The sequence below is a fragment of the Salmo salar genome, chromosome 10 (genome assembly GCF_965601325.2).
Source record: "Salmo salar chromosome 10, fSalSal1, whole genome shotgun sequence".
Taxonomy (NCBI): Eukaryota; Metazoa; Chordata; class Actinopteri; order Salmoniformes; family Salmonidae; genus Salmo; species Salmo salar.
This window is the reverse complement of record NC_138300.1, coordinates 118625507-118648262: the sequence shown is the minus strand read 5'-3', so window position 1 is coordinate 118648262 and position 22756 is coordinate 118625507. Positions and strand designations below refer to the sequence as shown.

The 22756-nt window shown below is 41.9% G+C and overlaps 1 protein-coding gene across 5 annotated transcripts in view; it reads right to left on the bottom strand.

Moving 5' to 3' along the window:
- Positions 1 to 22756, bottom strand: part of LOC106561691 (uncharacterized) — a 63932-nt gene that overhangs the window by 3910 nt on the left and 37266 nt on the right. For 4 of the 5 annotated variants that reach the window (XM_045688494.2, XM_045688493.2, XM_045688495.2 and 1 more), the window contains 7 exons: positions 15074 to 15148; positions 13894 to 13994; positions 13486 to 13687; positions 11251 to 11359; positions 6694 to 6976; positions 3314 to 3445; positions 701 to 813 (listed from right to left, as the gene is read on the bottom strand). In XM_045688494.2, coding sequence (XP_045544450.1) covers positions 701 to 813; positions 3314 to 3445; positions 6694 to 6976; positions 11251 to 11359; positions 13486 to 13687; positions 13894 to 13994; positions 15074 to 15148 — 1015 coding nt within the window. The remainder of the gene's footprint in view (positions 1 to 700; positions 814 to 3313; positions 3446 to 6693; positions 6977 to 11250; positions 11360 to 13485; positions 13688 to 13893; positions 13995 to 15073; positions 15149 to 22756) is intronic. The other variant, XR_014379152.1, reaches the window with a different exon arrangement.

The window sequence follows — 22756 nt, the reverse complement described above, 5'->3', positions numbered from 1 at the left end:
TTATCTGGCAACAGCTCTGGTGGACATTCCTGCAGTCAGCATGCCAATTGCACCCTCAAAACTTGAGACATCTGTGGCATTGTGTTGTGTTACAAAACTGCACATTTGAGTGACCTTTTATTGTCCCCAGCACAAGGTGTACCTGTGTAATGATCACGCTGTTTAATTAGCTTATTAATATGCCACACTTGTCAGGTGGATGGATTATCTTTGCAAAGGAGAAATGCTCACTAACAGGGATGTAAACAAATTTGTGCATAACATTTCAGAGAAATACGTTTTTTGTTCATATGGATCATTTCTGACATCTTTTATTTGAGCCCATGAAAAATGGGATCAACACTTTACATGTTGCGTTTATATTTTTGCTCAATATATATATATATATTGGGATGAAAACTCAAAATGGAATACATCTCAACTCTATATCTGACATGGTACAGTCCATAACCATGTGTGTGAGGTGTTCACTTTTGTTTCAAAGTAGATTTCTTAAAGACTACCAAGAAACACTCTGGGTGACCCTGATTTAGCCCACTGCAGTAAAAGGTTAAACTGTAAGAAAGGCCCTGAGACTCTAAGAATACTTTACTTGACTACCTAATTTTACTTTACTGAACTACGTACAGTAATATCTGTATATTAGATGCATAGCCAAAGTGCAGACGACCGACAGACAGAGAAGTATCCTTCCTCCTACCTTGCTTTCTGTGACGCCAGCTCGGACAACCAGCACCAAACCACTCCCAATATTACAATCATTCCTATGAAGGGGATGGAGAGAACAGGAGACTCAGACGAATGGATGTAGCTCTGGATGAAGGGAAGAAAACGAGGGACGGGTGGATGGAGATGGAGGGAGGAATGGAGAGAACGAAATAATAAATGAGTGGAGGGCATATGGACACCACAAAATCACACAAATAATTCAACACCGAAACATGATATGGCTGTGGTATAAAGGGGGAGGGAAGTCATGACATGGACTTAGATGGATAACTGGATGGATGGATAGATGGACGGACTGAGACAGATGGATAGATGGACGGACTGAGACGGATGGATAGATGGACGGACTGAGACGGATAGATAGATGGACGGACTGAGACGGATGGATAGATGGACGGACTGAGACAGATAGATAGATGGACGGACTGAGACGGATGGATAGACGGATGGACTGAGACAGATAGATAGATGGACGGACTGAGACGGATGGATAGATGGACGGACTGAGACAGATAGATAGATGGACGGACTGAGACGGATGGATAGATGGATGGACTGAGACAGATAGATAGATGGACGGACTGAGACGGATGGATAGATGGACGGACTGAGACAGATAGAAAAATGGACGGACTGAGACAGATAGATAGATGGATGGACTGAGACAGATAGATAGATGGACGGACTGAGACAGATAGATAGATGGACGGACTGAGACAGATAGATAGATGGACGGACTGAGACAGATAGATAGATGGACGGACTGAGACGGATGGATAGATGGACGGACTGAGACAGATGGATAGATGGACGGACTGAGACGTATGGATAGATGGACGGACTGAGACAGATGGATAGATGGACGGACTGAGACAGATAGATAGATGGACGGACTGAGACGGATGGATAGATGGACGGACTGAGACAGATAGATAGATGGACGGACTGAGACGGATGGATAGATGGACGGACTGAGACAGATGGATAGATGGACGGACTGAGACGTATAGATAGATGGACGGACTGAGACAGATGGATAGATGGACGGACTGAGACAGATGGATAGATGGACGGACAGAGACAGATGGATAGATGGACGGACTGAGACAGATGGATAGATGGACGGACAGCAGATGGATAGATGGACGGACTGAGACAGATGGATAGATGGACGGACAGAGACAGATGGATAGATGGACGGACTGAGACAGATGGATAGATGGACGGACAGCAGATGGATAGATGGACGGACTGAGACAGATGGATAGATGGACAGACTGAGACAGATGGATAGTTGGACGGACTGAGACAGATAGACAGACAGATAAACAGATAGATAGATGGATAGATGGATGGATGCATCCGCATACTTTTGGTCATGTGGTGTAAATTCAAAGATTTTAAGAATGTAAGTACAGTGTGTGTAAGTATGTATGTGCTTATATGTGGCTGAAATTGTCTGTGGTGACAAAACAAACAACAATGAAAAATGGAAAATAGTGACACTAAACAAGATGTTGAAAGACCTGTTGAAAACCTCCTAACTCTATCTTCATTCATTTCCCATGTCCACGTTAGACACATATGAGGCATGTGGACATATAGTAAAAAGCACAGGGACATTATTTGTAGACTGAGACAGAGTAGGGACAGTCAGACCGTTTGACACCAAGCACAGGGACATTATTTGTAGACTGAGACAGAGTAGGGACAGTCAGACAGTTTGACACCAAGCACAGGGACATTATTTGTAGACTGAGACAGAGTAGGGACAGTCAGACCGTTTGACACCAAGCACAGGGACATTATTTGTAGACTGAGACAGAGTAGGGACAGTCAGACAGTTTGACACCAAGCACAGGGACATTATTTGTAGACTGAGACAGAGTAGGGACAGTCAGACCGTTTGACACCAAGCACAGGGACATTATTTGTAGACTGGGACAGAGTAGGGACAGTCAGACAGTTTGACACCAAGCACAGGGACATTATTTGTAGACTGAGACAGAGTAGGGACAGTCAGACAGTTTGACACCAAGCACAGGGACATTATTTGTAGACTGGGACAGAGTAGGGACAGTCAGACAGTTTGACACCAAGCACAGGGACAGTTGGTTTTGCCGCAGGGAGGGCATTACACAGACAAAGTGAAAGTCAGATTGCAGTGCCAGACAGAGATCATAGCTCTCTAGCATGATCTGACAGTTAATGTCAGCTTATATCAAATATATTATAATATGCAGTCAATTAGATATATAAATACATATATGAATATATATGTGAATATATATTTTTACAGTATCTACACACATAACACATGTATAGGTGTGATGTGAATAGGTGTGATGTGTTTTCTACAAAAACTTTAAAGTTTCCCGCAAATGAAAACAAGAAATACAGCAAACACAATAGCAAAAAAACTCAAGCAGAGAAATGTGGAAGTCAGAAAACAGTCAGAAACAGTCAGAATAGACACCATACGACCAAAAAGCCTTGCGATAGACTTGCAATATACCATTATTAATTCCTATCACTATGGTGACCCCTGGGACCCCTGACCTCTAACCCCAGTGTGACCTCTCACCTGCCCCCCTCCAGCCAGCCTCTCCAACTCTGCCTTGCAGCGCAGTAGCTCCTCCTCCATCCCCTCCCTCTCCCTCTGGCTGCAGTCATACAGCACCTGTAGCTCCCTCAGCTCGGTCTTCAAACCGTCACACTGAGGGAGACAGAGTAGAGCAAACCATCTAATAATCATCGAATAATCACCTAAATGAAAGCTAGACAGTCAGGGAGCATCCAAAATTTAAAAAAACAATGGATAGAGGACATATTTTTTTAAATTTTTAGGGCGAGGAAATATATAACCAATTTTCAGTGCGACTCTCCAGACCTGGTTGATGAGGCAAAATTAGTGGAGCGGGTCGAGATCTTCAAGTTCCTTGGTGTCCACAGGACCAATGAACTATCATGGTCCAAACACACCAGGACATTTGTGAAGAGGGCATGACAACACCTTTTCCCCCTCAGTAGACTGAAAAGATTTGGCATGGGTCCTGAGATCCTCAAAAGGTTCTACAGCTGCACCATCGAGAGCATCCTGACCGGTTGCATCACCGCCTGGTATGGTAACTGCTTGGCATCTGACCGTAAGACGCGACAGAGGGTAGTGAGTACGGCCCAGAACATCACTGGGGCCAAGCTTCCTGCAATCCAGGACCTACAGTACCGGTCAAAAGTTTGGACACACCTATTCATTCAAGGGTTTTTCTTTATTTTTAACATTTTCTATATTGTAGAATAATAGTGAAGACATAAAAACTATTTAATAACACATATGGAATCATTTAGTAATCCAAAAAGTGTTAAACAAATCAAAATATATTTGAGATTTGAGATTCTTCAAAGTAGTCACCCTTTGCCTTGATGACAGCTTTGCACACTCTTGGCAGTCTCTCAACCAGCTTCATGGGGAAGTCACCTGGAATGCATTTCAATGAACAGGTGTGCCTTGTTCAAAGTTAATTTGTGGACTTTCTTTCCTTCTTAATGTGTTTGAGCCAATCAGTTGTGTTGTGACAAGGTAGGGGTGGTATACAGAAGAGAGCCCTATTTGGTAAAAGACCAAGTCCATATTATGGCGAGAACAGCTCAAATAAGCAAAGAGTAACAACAGTCCATCATTACTTTAAGACATGACTTGCCTAGTTAAATAAAACTTTCATAAAATAAATAAATATAAATGAAGGTCAGTCAATAAAACCATCAAGCGCTACGATGAGGACCGCCACAGGAAAGGAAGACCCAGAGTTACCTCTGCTGCAGAGGATTAGTTCATTAGAGTTACCAGCCTCAGAGTGCAGCCCAAATATATGCTTCACAGAGTTCAAGTAACAGACACATCTCAACATCAACTGTTCAGAGGAGACTGCGTGAATCTGGCCTTCATGGTCGAATTGCTGCGAAGAAACCACTGCTAAAGGACACCAATAATAAGAAGAGACTTGCTTGGGCCAAGAAACATGAGCAATGGACATTAGACTGGTGGAAATCTGTCCTTTGGTCTGATTCCAAATTTGAGATTTTTGGTTCCAACCGCCGTGTCTTTGTGAGACGCAGAGTAGGTGAACGGATGATCTCACCATGTGTAGTCCCCAGATGACCTGGACTCCACAATTCCCCCGACCTCAACCCAATTGAGATGGTTTGGAATTAATTGGACCTCAGAGTGAAGGAAAGCAGCCAACAAGTGCTCAGCATATGTGGGTACTCCTTAAAGACTGTTGGAAAAGCATTCCTCATGAAGCTGGTTGAGAGAATGCCAAGAATGTGCAAAGCTGTCATCAAGGCTAAGGGTGGCTACTTTGAAGAATCTCAAATATAAAATATATTTTGATTTGTTTAACACTTTTTTGGTTTCTACATGATTCCATATGTGCTTTTTCATAGTTTTGATGTCTTCACTATTATTCCACAATGTAGAAAATATTAAAAAATAAAGAAAAACCCTTGAATGAGTAGGTATGTCCAAACTTATGACTGGTACTGTATATACTAGGCAGTGTCAGAGGAAGGCCCCTAAAATTGTCAAAGATCCAGTTACCCAAGTCATAGACTGTTCTCTCTGCTACCGCACGGCAAGCAGTACTGGAGCGCCAAGTCTTGGACTAAAAGGCTCCTTAACAGCTTCTATCCCCAAGCCATAAGATTGCTGAACAATTAATCACATGGCCACTGGATTATTTACATTAACCCCCCCTTTGTTTATACACTGCTGCTACTCGCTGTTTATTATCTATGCATAGTCACTTTACAAATGACCTCGACTAACTTGTACCCTCGCTCATTGACTCGGTACCCCCAGTATATAGCCTCATTACTAACCTGTACCCTCGCTCATTGACTCGGTACCCCCAGTATATAGCCTCATTACTAACCTGTACCCTCGCTCATTGACTCAGTACCCCCAGTATATAGCCTCATTACTAACTTGTACCCTCGCTCATTACATTTTTTAAAACATTTTTAGTCATTTAGCAGACGCTCTTATCCAGAGCAACTTACAGTAGTGAATGCATACATTTCATTTCATGCATTTTTTTATTTATTTATTTTTTGTACTGGCCGCCCGCGAGAATCGAACCCACAACCCTGGCGTTGCACACACCATGCTGGCGTTGCAAACACCATGCTCTACCAACTGAGCTACAGTTGAGTACTGGGGGTACTCATTGACTCAGTACCCCCAGTATATAGCCTCATTACTAACCTGTACCCTCGCTCATTGACTCGGTACCCACAGTATATAGCCTCATTACTGTTATGTTATTTTTTTAAACTTTTACTTTATTTAGTAAATATTTTCTTAACTCTATTTCTTGAACTGCATTGTTGGTGAAGGGCTTCTAAGTAAGCATTTCAAGGTAAGGTCTACACTTGTTGTACTCGGCGCATGTGACAAATACAATTTGATTTGATTTATTAACAAAGCCCTTTTTACATCCACAGATGTCACGAAGAGCTTTACAGTAACCTGGGTTATACCTCAAAGAGCAAGCAGAAGGACAGTGGCAAATGAACACTCCCTGGAAAGAACACTTGTGGAACACCTCAGAACAGAGGTTATGTAAACAGCAGGCCAGGTTAGTGCATTGTGTTGTGTTGTCCATTACTGCAGTACCTAAAAATAAGTATTAGCCACTTGTGTGACAGGGTAGTCTGTGATTGGCTAGCTGTTTCTCTGATGTTTTATTTTGCTACTGTGCTATGTGTGGTGTGTGAGTCACTCAGTATAGTTCTAAATGTGGGAGTGGGAGTCGTACTTTTCTGTGCCACAATGACTCGCCTAAAAACACCCCTTGAACCACCTAATCGTTTCTTGCCCAAGCACAGTAGAAATTCAGTTGGCATCAATGACTACTGTACCATCATTGTATCTCCTAATCTTCTTCATCTTATGTAGCGTACCTGTCTCTGTACCAGTGAGGCCTTCTCCTCAGCTTGTTTCAGCTGGTCCCTCAGTGAGACGATCTCCCCGAATCCTCCATTCCAGCCGGTGGGGGTCATGGGCTTCCCGTCGAACGAGATGTTCTTCTGAATGGACACGTCCTTCAGGCGGCAGTTGGTGGCTGTACCCGTTGACTGGCACTCTGTCATGGTCATGTAGCTCTCAGCCATGCCCCCCATCTCTGTGCCCACTCCGATTCCGGTGTCCTCCCCATCCTCCTTCAGGGACAGGTGGCTGTTGGAACTGGGATGGACAGAGAGGAGACAAGAAAATGACACATTTATAAAGTGAATGATAATGGACAAGAAGAACAATAACAAGAAGAACAATAACAAGAAGAACAATAACAAGGAGAACAATAACAAGGAGAACAATAACAAGAAGAACAATAACAAGAAGAACAATAACAAGAAGAACAAGGAGAACAATAACAAGGAGAACAATAACAAGAAGAACAAGGAGAACAATAACAAGGAGAACAATAACAAGGAGAACAATAACAAGGAGAACAATAACAAGGAGAACAATAACAAGGAGAACAATAACAAGGAGAACAATAACAAGAAGAACAATAACAAGAAGAACAATAACAAGGAGAACAATAACAAGGAGAACAATAACAAGGAGAACAATAACAAGAAGAACAATAACAAGAAGAACAATAACAAGAAGAACAAGGAGAACAATAACAAGGAGAACAATAACAAGAAGAACAATAACAAGAAGAACAATAACAAGGAGAACAATAACAAGGAGAACAATAACGAGGAGAACAATAACAAGGAGAACAATAACAAGGAGAACAATAACAAGGAGAACAATAACAAGGAGAACAATAACAAGAAGAACAAGGAGAACAATAACAAGGAGAACAATAACAAGGAGAACAATAACAAGAAGAACAACAATAACAAGGAGAACAATAACAAGAAGAACAATAACAAGAAGAACAATAACAAGAAGAACAATAACAAGGAGAACAATAACAAGGAGAACAATAACAAGGAGAACAATAACAAGAAGAACAAGGAGAACAATAACAAGAAGAACAATAACAAGAAGAACAATAACAAGAAGAACAATAACAAGGAGAACAATAACAAGAAGAACAATAACAAGGAGAACAATAACAAGAAGAACAATAACAAGAAGAACAATAACAAGGAGAACAATAACAAGAAGAACAATAACAAGGAGAACAATAACAAGAAGAACAACAATAACAAGAAGAACAATAACAAGAAGAACAAGGAGAACAATAACAAGGAGAACAATAACAAGGAGAACAATAACAAGAAGAACAATAACAAGAAGAACAATAACAAGGAGAACAATAACAAGAAGAACAATAACAAGAAGAACAATAACAAGGAGAACAATAACAAGAAGAACAACAATAACAAGAAGAACAATAACAAGAAGAACAAGGAGAACAATAACAAGGAGAACAATAACAAGGAGAACAATAACAAGAAGAACAATAACAAGAAGAACAAGGAGAACAATAACAAGGAGAACAATAACAAGGAGAACAAGGAGAACAATAACAAGAAGAACAATAACAAGAAGAACAAGGAGAACAATAACAAGGAGAACAATAACAAGAAGAACAACAATAACAAGAAGAACAATAACAAGAAGAACAAGGAGAACAATAACAAGGAGAACAATAACAAGGAGAACAATAACAAGAAGAACAAGAACAAGGAGAACAATAACAAGGAGAACAATAACAAGAAGAACAATAACAAGGAGAACAAGGAGAACAATAACAAGGAGAACAATAACAAGAAGAACAACAATAACAAGAAGAACAATAACAAGAAGAACAAGGAGAACAATAACAAGGAGAACAATAACAAGGAGAACAATAACAAGAAGAACAAGAACAAGGAGAACAATAACAAGGAGAACAATAACAAGAAGAACAATAACAAGGAGAACAATAACAAGAAGAACAATAACAAGGAGAACAATAACAAGGAGAACAATAACAAGGAGAACAATAACAAGAAGAACAATAACAAGAAGAACAATAACAAGGAGAACAATAACAAGGAGAACAATAACAAGGAGAACAATAACAAGGAGAACAAGAACAAGAAGAACAATAACAAGAAGAACAATAACAAGGAGAACAATAACAAGGAGAACAATAACAAGGAGAACAAGAACAAGGAGAACAAGAAGAAGAAGAACAAGAACAAGAAGAACAAGAACAAGAATAAGAAGAACAAGAACAAGAAGAACAATAACAAGGAGAACAAGAACAAGAAGAACAAGAACAAGAATAAGAAGAACAAGAACAAGAAGAACAATAACAAGAAGAACAAGAACAAGGAGAACAATAACAAGGAGAACAATAACAAGAAGAACAAGAACAAGAATAAGAAGAACAAGAACAAGAAGAACAATAACAAGGAGAACAAGAACAAGAAGAACAAGAACAAGAATAAGAAGAACAAGAACAAGAAGAACAATAACAAGGAGAACAATAACAAGGAGAACAATAACAAGGAGAACAATAACAAGGAGAACAATAACAAGAAGAACCATAACAAGGAGAACAATAACAAGGAGAACAATAACAAGAAGAACAATAACAAGAAGAACAATAACAAGAAGAACAAGAACAAGGAGAACAATAACAAGAAGAACAATAACAAGGAGAACAATAACAAGAAGAACAATAACAAGGAGAACAATAACAAGGAGAACAATAACAAGAAGAACAATAACAAGGAGAACAATAACAAGGAGAACAAGAACAAGAAGAACAATAACAAGAAGAACAATAACAAGGAGAACAATAACAAGGAGAACAATAACAAGGAGAACAATAACAAGGAGAACAAGAACAAGAAGAACAATAACAAGAAGAACAATAACAAGGAGAACAATAACAAGGAGAACAATAACAAGAAGAACAATAACAAGAAGAACAATAACAAGGAGAACAATAACAAGGAGAACAATAACAAGGAGAACAATAACAAGGAGAACAATAACAAGGAGAACAATAACAAGGAGAACAAGAACAAGAAGAACAAGAACAAGAAGAACAATAACAAGGAGAACAATAACAAGGAGAACAAGAAGAACAAGAACAAGGAGAACAATAACAAGAAGAACAATAACAAGGAGAACAATAACAAGAAGAACAATAACAAGGAGAACAATAACAAGAAGAACAAGAACAAGGAGAACAATAACAAGGAGAACAATAACAAGAAGAACAATAACAAGGAGAACAATAACAAGAAGAACAATAACAAGGAGAACAATAACAAGAAGAACAAGAACAAGGAGAACAATAACAAGAAGAACAAGAACAAGGAGAACAAGAAGAACAATAACAAGGAGAACAATAACAAGAAGAACAATAACAAGGAGAACAATAACAAGAAGAACAAGAACAAGGAGAACAATAACAAGAAGAACAAGAACAAGGAGAACAATAACAAGGAGAACAATAACAAGGAGAACAATAACAAGAAGAACAATAACAAGAAGAACAATAACAAGGAGAACAATAACAAGAAGAACAATAACAAGGAAGAACAATAACAAGGAGAACAATAACAAGAAGAACAATAACAAGAAGAACAATAACAAGGAGAACAATAACAAGAAGAACAATAACAAGGAGAACAATAACAAGGAGAACAATAACAAGAAGAACAATAACAAGGAGAACAATAACAAGAAGAACCATAACAAGGAGAACAATAACAAGAAGAACCATAACAAGGAGAACAATAACAAGGAGAACAATAACAAGGAGAACAATAACAAGAAGAACAATAACAAGAAGAACAATAACAAGGAGAACAATAACAAGAAGAACAATAACAAGGAGAACAATAACAAGAAGAACAATAACAAGAAGATCAACAATAACAAGAAGAACAACAACAAGGAGAACAATAACAAGGAGAACAATAACAAGGAGAACAATAACAAGAAGAACAATAACAAGAAGAACAATAACAAGAAGAACAAGAACAACAAGAATGTCACGTCCTGGCCAGTATGAGGGTTAATTGTCATTGTAGTTTGGTCAGGACGTGGCAGAGGGTATTTGTTTTATGTGGTTCGGGGTGGTGTTTTGGTAAAAGGGCGTTTGATTTAGTATTTCCGGGTTTTTGGTTTATGGTCTATGTTTATGTATTTCTATGTGGAGTCTAGTGAGTGTTTTTCTATGGTTGATTAATTGGGGTTGGGACTCTCAATTGAAGGCAGGTGTTCTCTCTTTGCCTTTGATTGAGAGTCCCATATATTAGGGTGCGTTTGTGTTTGTCATTTGTGGGTGATTGTTTCTTGTCTAGCGTATGTGAGCCTGAGAAGACTGTCTATATCGTGAGTTCGTTTTGTTATTTTGTATGTTCATTTTTAGTCTAATAAATGTTCAAGATGAGCCAACACAATTCTGTTGCATATTGGTCCTCCTTTTCCGACGATGATTTCGCCATATCGTCTGACGACGAAATCCGTGACAAAGAAGAAGATGTTCTCACCATGTCCTCTGTAGCTGTAGTCTCTCAGTCAGACATCTGTTGTCATTCTTCAATGTCTCACATTCCTCCCTCAACGTGACACACTCCTGCTTCAGTGTTTCTACATCTCCTGAACACACAGGACAGGTACAAGAGTCAGGACAGCACAGGACCATCATACCCCAGTGTCGTTTTCATTAGGTACGACCCAGGAGAAAATGGTGTGAAACAGAGTGAAATGGGGAAGTACTAGCAACACATCCTCCACAGGTTCAGCCACAGGTAAACACTTTGCCGGTTTACATAAAGTATCAACTCTGAGTCTGTACTCATGTGGCCTACCCCTCAAAACCATTCATCCTGTTGTACATGGCCATGCACCTTATAAATAGTCAAGAGACACAATGAGAGACCCAGAAAGACAAAGACCTGGTGTGTGTCTACCTAACGTCAGACTGGAATGTGACACCTATAAGCCTGTGACCCAAACCTAGGGGTCTAAAGTACTTAAGTAAAAATTATTTAAAGTACTACTTAAGTAGTTTTTGGGGTATCTGTACTTTACTTTACTATTTATATTTTTGACAACTTTTACTTCACTACATTCCTTAAGAAATGTATTTACTTTTTACTTCATATATTTTTCTTAACACTCAAAAGTGCTCAATACATTTCAAATGCTTAACAGGACAGGAAAATGGCCCAATTCACGTAATTCTCAAGAGAACATCCCTGGTCATCCCTACTGCCTCTGATCTGATGGACTCACTAAACACAAATGCTTTGTTTGTAAATGATGTCTGAGTGTTGGAGTGTGCCTCAGCCAACCAAAAATAATAATGTCTGAGTGTTGGAGTGTGCCTCAGCCAACCAAAAATAATGATGTCTGAGTGTTGGAGTGTGCCTCAGCCAACCAAAAATAATGATGTCTGAGTGTTGGAGTGTGCCTCAGCCAACCAAAAATAATGATGTCTGAGTGTTGGAGTGTGCCTCAGCCAATCATAAATAAATAAATAATAATAATGGTACCGTCTAGTTTGCTTAATATAAGGAATTTGAAATGGTTTATACTTTTACTTTTACTTTTGAGACTTAAGTACATTTAAAACCAAATTCTTTTAGACTTTTACTCAAGAAGTATTTTACTGGGTGACTTTCACTTTTACTTAAGTCATTTTCTATTAAGGTATCTTTACTTTTAGTCAAGTATGACAATTGGGTACTTTTTCCACAACTGCCCAAACCCTACCGACTCTGCCACACCTAGGCTGTGCTGTCTAGGCATCTATACTGATAACATTATGAAACCTATGCATCAGATGCTGGTTGTGTTATTGCTGGTTGCATCATAGTTAGCAGAGGCGGACTGGCCATCTGGCATTTCAGGAAAATGCCAGACGGCTGGTCCATTTTTTGCCCAGTGGGCCTGTATAACTTGGTTTTGTACGCAAACTGATGATTATCTGGCTAATAATGGGGGATTCAAGTAAAAGAAAAATGGTCCGGTGTGGGGGCTTCAAGGAGAAAAATGGGCCGGTGTGGGGGCTTCAAGGAGGAAAATGGGCTAGTGTGTTAGAAATGCCAGGGCCAATTTCTGGTCCCAGTCTGCCCCTGATGGTTAGCATCTCACAGTCAAACACATAAATCAAGGCTGGGGTTTAATAAAATGTGTTGAGGAAAAGGCTGCAGCATTACAAAAGTGTTTTACACCCCACCGCTTGCTCTCTCATAGTGAGCTGCAGAGGTGGTGGTGGGGGAGAGGGGGTGTGTGTTCGGGATACCAGAAGGGTGATGTCACACTGAGTTAGTCAGGGAATGAGGCAGGGGGGGAGGCACGGTGACATCAGGGACTCTCTCCCAGTACATGACATCACTGCTGTGCTCTTGTAGAGAGGGTCAGGGTGTGACTCAGGGAAGGATGGCTTTACACAAGCTGTTTGCTGATGTTGCTTTGACCTGGGTGGTGGACATGAGATCAGCAAATGTGCTGTGATGACCTTCCCAGATTTTGTGTTGCCACGTGGTGATCTCCAGCTCCTACTTCTGTCTCTCTCCTCTCCTCCCTCCTCTCTTTCTCCTGTCCTCCCCCTCCTCTCCCCACCTCCTCCCCTCTCTCCCACCTCTCTTCCTCCACTCTCTCTCAGCTCCTCTCCTCTCCTGTCCTCCTCCCCTCTCACTTCCTCTCCTCCTCTCCTCTCTCTCTCCTGACCTCTCCTCCCGCTCCTCTCCCCACCACTTCCCCTAAAGCTCTCTCACCTCCTCTCCTCTCCTCCTCTCTCCTCTGACTCTTCATGCTGATCTCGGCACGGAGCGTGGTGATCTCTAGCTCGTACTCCTGTGCCTCCTCGTTGAGCCTCCCCAGCTCGGCCTGATGGCGACAAAGCTCCTCCTGTAGGGAGGCGATGTCGTTCTCCCTCTCAGCCGCCGACTCCTCCGCCGCCTGCTGCAGCAGTAGCACCTGTAATGAATTCATGAATAAATCAATCTCAGCAGCAGCACCTTCAACACAAGCAAGGAACAGTCACGAACTCGCCATCCCTAGAACTCGCAGAGAACACATACATACTTCTGGAACTTGTAACGTAACGTATCCTAAAGTAAAGTGGAATAGCTTAAAGTAAAGTCACCTTAATGTGAATTATTACAAGTAAAGTAAAGCAGCACCTGCTCCTGAGCCAGGCGTAGCTCCTCGTGGGCCTCGGTCAGTTTGCTCTCTTTCTCCTCCTCCAGAGAGTCAATCTCCTCCTGTACCGGACGCAGCTGGGCTACAGGGGAGGACACGCACAAACAAACAGGAACAGGGGTTTAGATGGCTATCGTTACGACAGTGTTTCTCAAAACTCTCCTTCGGGTACCTCGGCTGTTCCGCTTGATCTATTTCCAATCTAGGACACCTGATTCAAGTTATCAACAAATCATCAAACCCACACCTGATTCAACTAATCATCAAACTCACACCTGATTCAACTTATCAACAAATCATCAAACCCACACCTGATTCAACTATTCATCAAACCCACACCTGATTCAACTATTCATCAAACCCAAACCTGATTCAACTAATCATCAAACCAAAACATGATTCAACTATTCATCAAACCCAAGCTTGATTCAACTATTCATCAAACCCAAACCTGATTCAACTAATCATCAAACCAAAACCTGATTCAACTAATCATCAAACCAAAACCTGATTCAACTAATCATCAAACCCAAACCTGATTCAATTAATGATCAAACCCAAACCTGATTCAATTAATCATCAAACCAAAACCTGATTCAACTAATCATCAAACCCAAACCTGATTCAACTATTCATCAAACCCAAACCTGATTCAACTATTCATCAAACCCAAACCTGATTCAATTAATCATCAAACCCAAACCTGATTCAACTATTCATCAAACCCAAACCTGATTCAACTATTCATCAAACCCAAACCTGCATGAAATGCAGTCTCTGTGTTAAAGTTAGCATGACATGCAGTCCCTGTGTTAAAGTTAGCATGACATGCAGTATCTGTGTTAAAGTTAGCATGATATGTATTCGTGTCGTCGATCACGATGGTACATGTTACAGTACATGACGCTTCAGTATGGTGTAGAAATCAGGGGCGGATTGGCCATAGGGCTGATCCATTTTTGCCCAAAATGATAATTATTTAGCTAATAATTGTGGGATCTAGGAGAAAAAAATGGGCCAGTGCGGGGGCCTCGAAGAGAATAATGGGCCAGTGTGTTAAAAAAGCCTGGGACGAATTCTGGTCCAAGTCCGTCACCGGTAGAAATTTCCATGAATGAAATGCACATTTAGTCAGAGGGCCTACATGGCTGCAGACAGTACCTTGCAGGTTGTGGACCTGTCGTGCGAAGGCTTCTGCCTGATGAGCGCTGGTCAAACGCTCATCCTCCAATAGACCTGTATGGGACAGAGAGCGAGAGTGAGAGAGAGAGAGAGAGAAAAAGGAGAGAGAGAGAGAGCGCGAGAGAGAGACCAATAATTCACAAAATGGGACAAACACCAAATTGAGACTGCATGCAAAATTCTGCAAAAATATCCTCTGTGTCCAACGTAGAACACCAAATAATGCATGCAGAGCAGAATTAGGCCGATACCCACTAATTATCAAAATCCAAAAAAGAGACGTTAAATTCTACAACCACCTAAAAGGAAGCGATTCCCAAACCTTCCATAACAAAGCCATCCCCTACAGAGAGATGAACCTGGAGAAGAGTCCCCTAAGCAAGCTGGTCCTGGGGCTCTGTTCACAAACACAAACAGACCCCACAGAGCCCCAGGACAGCAACACAATTAGACCCAAGCAAATCATGAGAAAACAAAAAGATAATTACTTGACACATTGGAAAGAATTAACAAAAAAACAGAGCAAACTAGAATGCTATTTGGCCCTAAACAGAGAGTACACAGTGGCAGAATACCTGACCACTGTGACTGACCCAAACTTAAGGAAAGCTTTGACTATGTACAGACTCAGTGAGCGTAGCCTTGCTATTGAGAAAGGCCGCCGTAGGCAGACCTGGCTCTCAAGAGAAGACAGGCTATGTGCACACTGCCCACAAAATGAGGTGGAAATTGAGCTGCACTTCCTAACCTCCTGCCAAATGTATGACCATATTAAAGACACATATTTCCCTCAGATTACACAGATCCACAAAGAATTCGAAAACAAACACAATTTTGATAAACTCCCATATCTACTGGGTGAAATTCCACAGTGTGCCATTACAGCAGCAAGATGTGTGACCTGTTGCCACAAGAAAAGGGCAACCAGTGAAGAACAAACACCATTGTAAATACAACCCATATTTATGCTTATTTATTTTCCCTTTTGTACTTTAACCATTTGTACATTGTTACAACACTGTATATAGACATAATATTACATTTGTAATGTCTTTATTATTTTGGAACTTCTGTGAGTCTAATGTTTACTGTTCATTTTTATTGTTTATTTCACTTTTGTATATTATCTACTTGCTTTGGCAATGTTAACATATGTTTCCCATGACAATAAAGCCCCTTGAATTGAGAGAGAGAGAGAGAGAGAGAGAGAGAGAGAGAGAGAGAGAGAGAGAGAGAGAGAGAGAGAGAGAGAGAGAGAGAGAGAGAGAGAGAGAGAGAGGAGAGAGAGAGAGAGAGAGAGAGAGAGAGAGAGAGAGAGAGAGAGAGAGAGAGAGAGAGAGAGAGAGAGAGAGAGAGAGAGAGAGAGAGAGAGAGAGAGAGAGAGAGAGATACATGAGTGAGAGAGAGAGAAGAGAGAGAGAGAGAGAGAGAGAGAGAGAGAGAAAAAGGAGAGAGATAGTGAGAGAAAGGAGGGAGAGCGAGAGAGAGAGAGAGATGTGAGGGAGAAAGAGAAGTCAGTGTGATAGCAGAAGCCTATAATAACAGAACTGTCAAAGTTGGTCACATTTTGTATGTTGTAAAAGTCTAGTCTTGTTTGCTAGACAAGTGACATTTCTGAAGCATCTATGTTGGCCTTTATAAAGGGTTCAGGAAGGCTTCCATCCACCTCTCTGGTCTAGCTACTAAGCCTTGAGGTTTTATACCCATGTACAGTGACCATACAGTATCAAATCACTCTACAGTGACATTCTATGTTAGGACCTCCTCTCCACACCTCAGCCTTGATTGGGTGGTCACCATGGATACCTAGAGGCATGGAGAGGCCTCCCCGAAGGGAAACAGCTGTAGTGGGTGGGGTGAAGCGGTGTGTGTGTGTGTGTGTGTTTGTGTGCATGTGTGTCAGCTGTGGGCCTGAAGAACAGCTGAGCATGCCTGGTGGGTGGGGCCCAATGGGAGTATCCCAGACTTCCCGTCCCCAGCGAACGGGGAGTGATGACATCACAATGCGGTCTAGGACACCCCATCCCCTGAATGTGTCAGAGAGACAAGGGGGGGTCATAAGCCTGCCCCTCAAAATCCCAGTGACCTCTGTGACCAGGCCGCTGATAGGTTGAAAGGCATTCAGGTCGCTAGGGGGATATCTGACAGCCCTTCTGCCTGTTCAGGTCAGAGACTCCTGAGTCAGTATCACCTTAATGCCACCAGCTGCATTAAGTACTGCAGTGCATCTCCTCCTCATGGACTTCACCAGATTTGCCAGTTCTTGCTGTGAGATGTTACCCCACTCTTCCACCAAGGCACCTGCAAGTTCCCGGACATTTCTGGGGGGGGAAATGGCCCAAGTCCTCACCCTCCGTTCCAACAGGACCCAGACGTGCTCAATGGGATTGAGATACGGGCTCTTCGCTGGCCATGGCAGAACACTGACATTCCTTTCTTGCAGGAAATCACGCACAGAATGACCAGTATGGCTGGTGGCATTGTCATGCTGGAGGGTCATGTCAGGATGAGCCTGCAGGAGGGTACCACATGAGGGAGGAGGATGTCTTCCCTGTAACGCACAGCATTGAGATTGCCTGCAATGACAACAAGCTCAGTCCGATGATGCTGTGACACACCGCCTCAGACCATGACGGAACCTCCACCTCCAAATCGATCCCGCTCCAGAGTACAGGCCTCGGTGTAACACTTATTCCTTCAACGATAAACGCGAATCCGACCATCACCCCTGGTGAGACAAAACAGTGACTCGTCAGTGAATAGCACTTTTTGCCAGTCCTGTCTGGTCCAGCGACGGTGGGTTTGTGCTCATAGGCGACGTTGTTGCCAGTGATGTCTGGTGAGGACCTGCCTTACAACAGGCCTACAAGCCCTCAGCCCAGCGTCTCTCTGCCTATTGCGGACAGTCTGAGCACTGATGGAGGGATTGTGCGTTCCTGGTGTAACTCGGGCAGTTGTTGTTGCCATCCTGTACCTGTCCCGCAGGTGTGATGTTCGGATGTACCGATCCTGTGCAGGTGTTGTTACACGTGCTCTGCCACTGCGAGGATGATCAGCTGTCCATCCTGTCTCCCTGTAGCGCTGTCTTTGGCGTCTCACAGTACGGACATTGCAATTTATTTCCCTGGCCACATCTTCAGTTCTCCTGCCACCCTGCAGCATGCCAAAGGCACATTCACGAGGATGAGCTGGGACCCTGGGCATCTTTCCTTTGGTGTTTTTCAGAGTCAGTAGAAAGGCCTCTTTAGTGTCCTAAGTTTTCATAACTGTGACCTTAATTGCCTACCGTCTGTAAGCTGTTAGTGTCTTAACAACCGTTCCACAGGTGCATGTTCATTAATTATTTATGGTTCATTGAACAAGCATGGGAAACAGTGTTTAAACCCTTTACAATGAAGATCTGTGAAGTTATTTGGATTTTTACGAATTATCTTTGAAAGACAGGGTCCTGAAAAAGGGACGTTTCTTTTTTTTGTTGCTGAGATTAGATGATATTATCATGTCTGATTACCCCTTTATTGTAATGCTATGTTTATTATGTACAGTATATTTTTTGGGATCTCTCTCTTTGGACAGAAAAACACATCCATCTCATTTGTCCTTATAGTGAGAAGGTGGCAGTGGAGTCACAGACCAGCCCAACTGGAGAGCCTGTCAGTCACAGACCAGCCCAACTGGAGAGCCTGTCAGTCACAGACCAGCCCAATTGGAGAGCCTGTCAGTCACAGACCAGCCCAATTGGAGAGCCTGTCAGTCACAGACCAGAGCCTGTCAGTCACAGACCAGCCCAATTGGAGAGCCTGTCAGTCACAGACCAGAGCCTGTCAGACACAGACCAGCCCAACTGGAGAGCCTGCCAGTCACAGACCAGCCCAACTGGAGAGCCTGCTAGAGTAGACAGCTGAGACTGATCTCAGCACTCTAAATCCCCAGCATGCATTGAGCTGAGTGTGTTCAGTTTGTCCTCAGTACTAAGGTCTTAGTGTGTTCACTTTGTCCTCAGTACTAAGGTCTTAGTGTGTTCACTATGTCCTCAGTACTAAGGTCTTAGTGTGTTCACTATGTCCTCAGTACTAAGGTCTTAGTGTGTTAACTATGTCCTCAGTACTAAGGTCTTAGTGTGTTCACTATGTCCTCAGTACTAAGGTCTTAGTGTGTTCACTATGTCCTCAGTACTAAGGTCTTAGTCTGTTCACTATGTCCTCAGTACTAAGGTCTTAGTCTGTTCACTATGTCCTCAGTACTAAGGTCTTAGTGTGTTCACTATGTCCTCAGTCCTAAGGTCTTAGTGTGTTCACTATGTCCTCAGTACTAAGGTCTTAGTGTGTTCACTATGTCCTCAGTACTAAGGTCTTAGTGTGTTCACTATGTCCTCAGTACTAAGGTCTTAGTCTGTTCACTTTGTCCTCAGTACCAAGGTCTTAGTGTGTTCACTATGTCCTCAGTACTAAGGTCTTAGTGTGTTCACTATGTCCTCAGTACTAAGGTCTTAGTGTGTTCACTATGTCCTCAGTACTAAGGTCTTAGTCTGTTCACTATGTCCTCAGTACTAAGGTCTTAGTGTGTTCACTATGTCCTCAGTACTAAGGTCTTAGTGTGTTCACTATGTCCTCAGTCCTAAGGTCTTAGTGTGTTCACTATGTCCTCAGTACTAAGGTCTTAGTCTGTTCACTATGTCGTCAGTCCTAAGGTCTTAGTCTGTTCAGTATGTCCTCAGTACTAAGGTCTTAGTCTGTTCACTATGTCCTCAGTACTAAGGTCTTAGTCTGTTCACTATGTCCTCAGTACTAAGGTCTTAGTCTGTTCACTATGTCCTCAGTACTAAGGTCTTAGTGTGTTCACTATGTCCTCAGTACTAAGGTCTTAGTGTGTTCACTATGTCCTCAGTCCTAAGGTCTTAGTGTGTTCACTATGTCCTCAGTACTAAGGTCTTAGTGTGTTCACTATGTCCTCAGTACTAAGGTCTTAGTGTGTTCACTATGTCCTCAGTACTAAGGTCTTAGTGTGTTCACTATGTCCTCAGTACTAAGGTCTTAGTGTGTTCACTATGTCCTCAGTACTAAGGTCTCAGTCTGTTCACTTTGTCCTCAGTACTAAGGTCTTAGTGTGTTCACTATGTCCTCAGTACTAAGGTCTTAGTGTGTTCACTATGTCCTCAGTACTAAGGTCTTAGTGTGTTCACTATGTCCTCAGTACTAAGGTCTTAGTGTGTTCACTATGTCCTCAGTACTAAGGTCTTAGTGTGTTCACTATGTCCTCAGTACTAAGGTCTTAGTGTGTTCACTATGTCCTCAGTACTAAGGTCTTAGTGTGTTCACTATGTCCTCAGTACTAAGGTCTTAGTGTGTTCACTATGTCCTCAGTACTAAGGTCTTAGTGTGTTCACTATGTCCTCAGTACTAAGGTCTTAGTGTGTTCACTATGTCCTCAGTACTAAGGTCTTAGTGTGTTCACTTTGTCCTCAGTACTAAGGTCTTAGTGTGTTCACTATGTCCTCAGTCCTAAGGTCTTAGTGTGTTCACTATGTCCTCAGTACTAAGGTCTTAGTCTGTTCACTATGTCCTCAGTACTAAGGTCTTAGTGTGTTCACTATGTCCTCAGTACTAAGGTCTTAGTCTGTTCACTATGTCCTCAGTACTAAGGTCTTAGTCTGTTCACTATGTCCTCAGTACTAAGGTCTTAGTGTGTTCACTATGTCCTCAGTACTAAGGTCTTAGTGTGTTCACTATGTCCTCAGTACTAAGGTCTTAGTGTGTTCACTATGTCCTCAGTCCTAAGGTCTTAGTGTGTTCACTATGTCCTCAGTACTAAGGTCTTAGTGTGTTCACTATGTCCTCAGTACTAAGGTCTTAGTGTGTTAACTATGTCCTCAGTACTAAGGTCTTAGTGTGTTCACTATGTCCTCAGTACTAAGGTCTTAGTGTGTTCACTATGTCCTCAGTACTAAGGTCTTAGTCTGTTCACTATGTCCTCAGTACTAAGGTCTTAGTCTGTTCACTATGTCCTCAGTACTAAGGTCTTAGTGTGTTCACTATGTCCTCAGTCCTAAGGTCTTAGTGTGTTCACTATGTCCTCAGTACTAAGGTCTTAGTGTGTTCACTATGTCCTCAGTACTAAGGTCTTAGTGTGTTCACTATGTCCTCAGTACTAAGGTCTTAGTCTGTTCACTTTGTCCTCAGTACCAAGGTCTTAGTGTGTTCACTATGTCCTCAGTACTAAGGTCTTAGTGTGTTCACTATGTCCTCAGTACTAAGGTCTTAGTGTGTTCACTATGTCCTCAGTACTAAGGTCTTAGTCTGTTCACTATGTCCTCAGTACTAAGGTCTTAGTGTGTTCACTATGTCCTCAGTACTAAGGTCTTAGTGTGTTCACTATGTCCTCAGTCCTAAGGTCTTAGTGTGTTCACTATGTCCTCAGTACTAAGGTCTTAGTCTGTTCACTATGTCCTCAGTCCTAAGGTCTTAGTCTGTTCAGTATGTCCTCAGTACTAAGGTCTTAGTCTGTTCACTATGTCCTCAGTACTAAGGTCTTAGTCTGTTCACTATGTCCTCAGTACTAAGGTCTTAGTCTGTTCACTATGTCCTCAGTACTAAGGTCTTAGTGTGTTCACTATGTCCTCAGTACTAAGGTCTTAGTGTGTTCACTATGTCCTCAGTCCTAAGGTCTTAGTGTGTTCACTATGTCCTCAGTACTAAGGTCTTAGTGTGTTCACTATGTCCTCAGTACTAAGGTCTTAGTGTGTTCACTATGTCCTCAGTACTAAGGTCTTAGTGTGTTCACTATGTCCTCAGTACTAAGGTCTTAGTGTGTTCACTATGTCCTCAGTACTAAGGTCTCAGTCTGTTCACTTTGTCCTCAGTACTAAGGTCTTAGTGTGTTCACTATGTCCTCAGTACTAAGGTCTTAGTGTGTTCACTATGTCCTCAGTACTAAGGTCTTAGTGTGTTCACTATGTCCTCAGTACTAAGGTCTTAGTGTGTTCACTATGTCCTCAGTACTAAGGTCTTAGTGTGTTCACTATGTCCTCAGTACTAAGGTCTTAGTGTGTTCACTATGTCCTCAGTACTAAGGTCTTAGTGTGTTCACTATGTCCTCAGTACTAAGGTCTTAGTGTGTTCACTATGTCCTCAGTACTAAGGTCTTAGTGTGTTCACTTTGTCCTCAGTACTAAGGTCTTAGTGTGTTCACTATGTCCTCAGTCCTAAGGTCTTAGTGTGTTCACTATGTCCTCAGTACTAAGGTCTTAGTCTGTTCACTATGTCCTCAGTACTAAGGTCTTAGTGTGTTCACTATGTCCTCAGTACTAAGGTCTTAGTCTGTTCACTATGTCCTCAGTACTAAGGTCTTAGTCTGTTCACTATGTCCTCAGTACTAAGGTCTTAGTGTGTTCACTATGTCCTCAGTACTAAGGTCTTAGTGTGTTCACTATGTCCTCAGTACTAAGGTCTTAGTGTGTTCACTATGTCCTCAGTCCTAAGGTCTTAGTGTGTTCACTATGTCCTCAGTACTAAGGTCTTAGTGTGTTCACTATGTCCTCAGTCCTAAGGTCTTAGTGTGTTCACTATGTCCTCAGTACTAAGGTCTTAGTCTGTTTGACTAGCTCATCATTTCCAGAATGATGATGCAGCTCTCTATTCAGGGACTATGAGGAACTGATCCTGT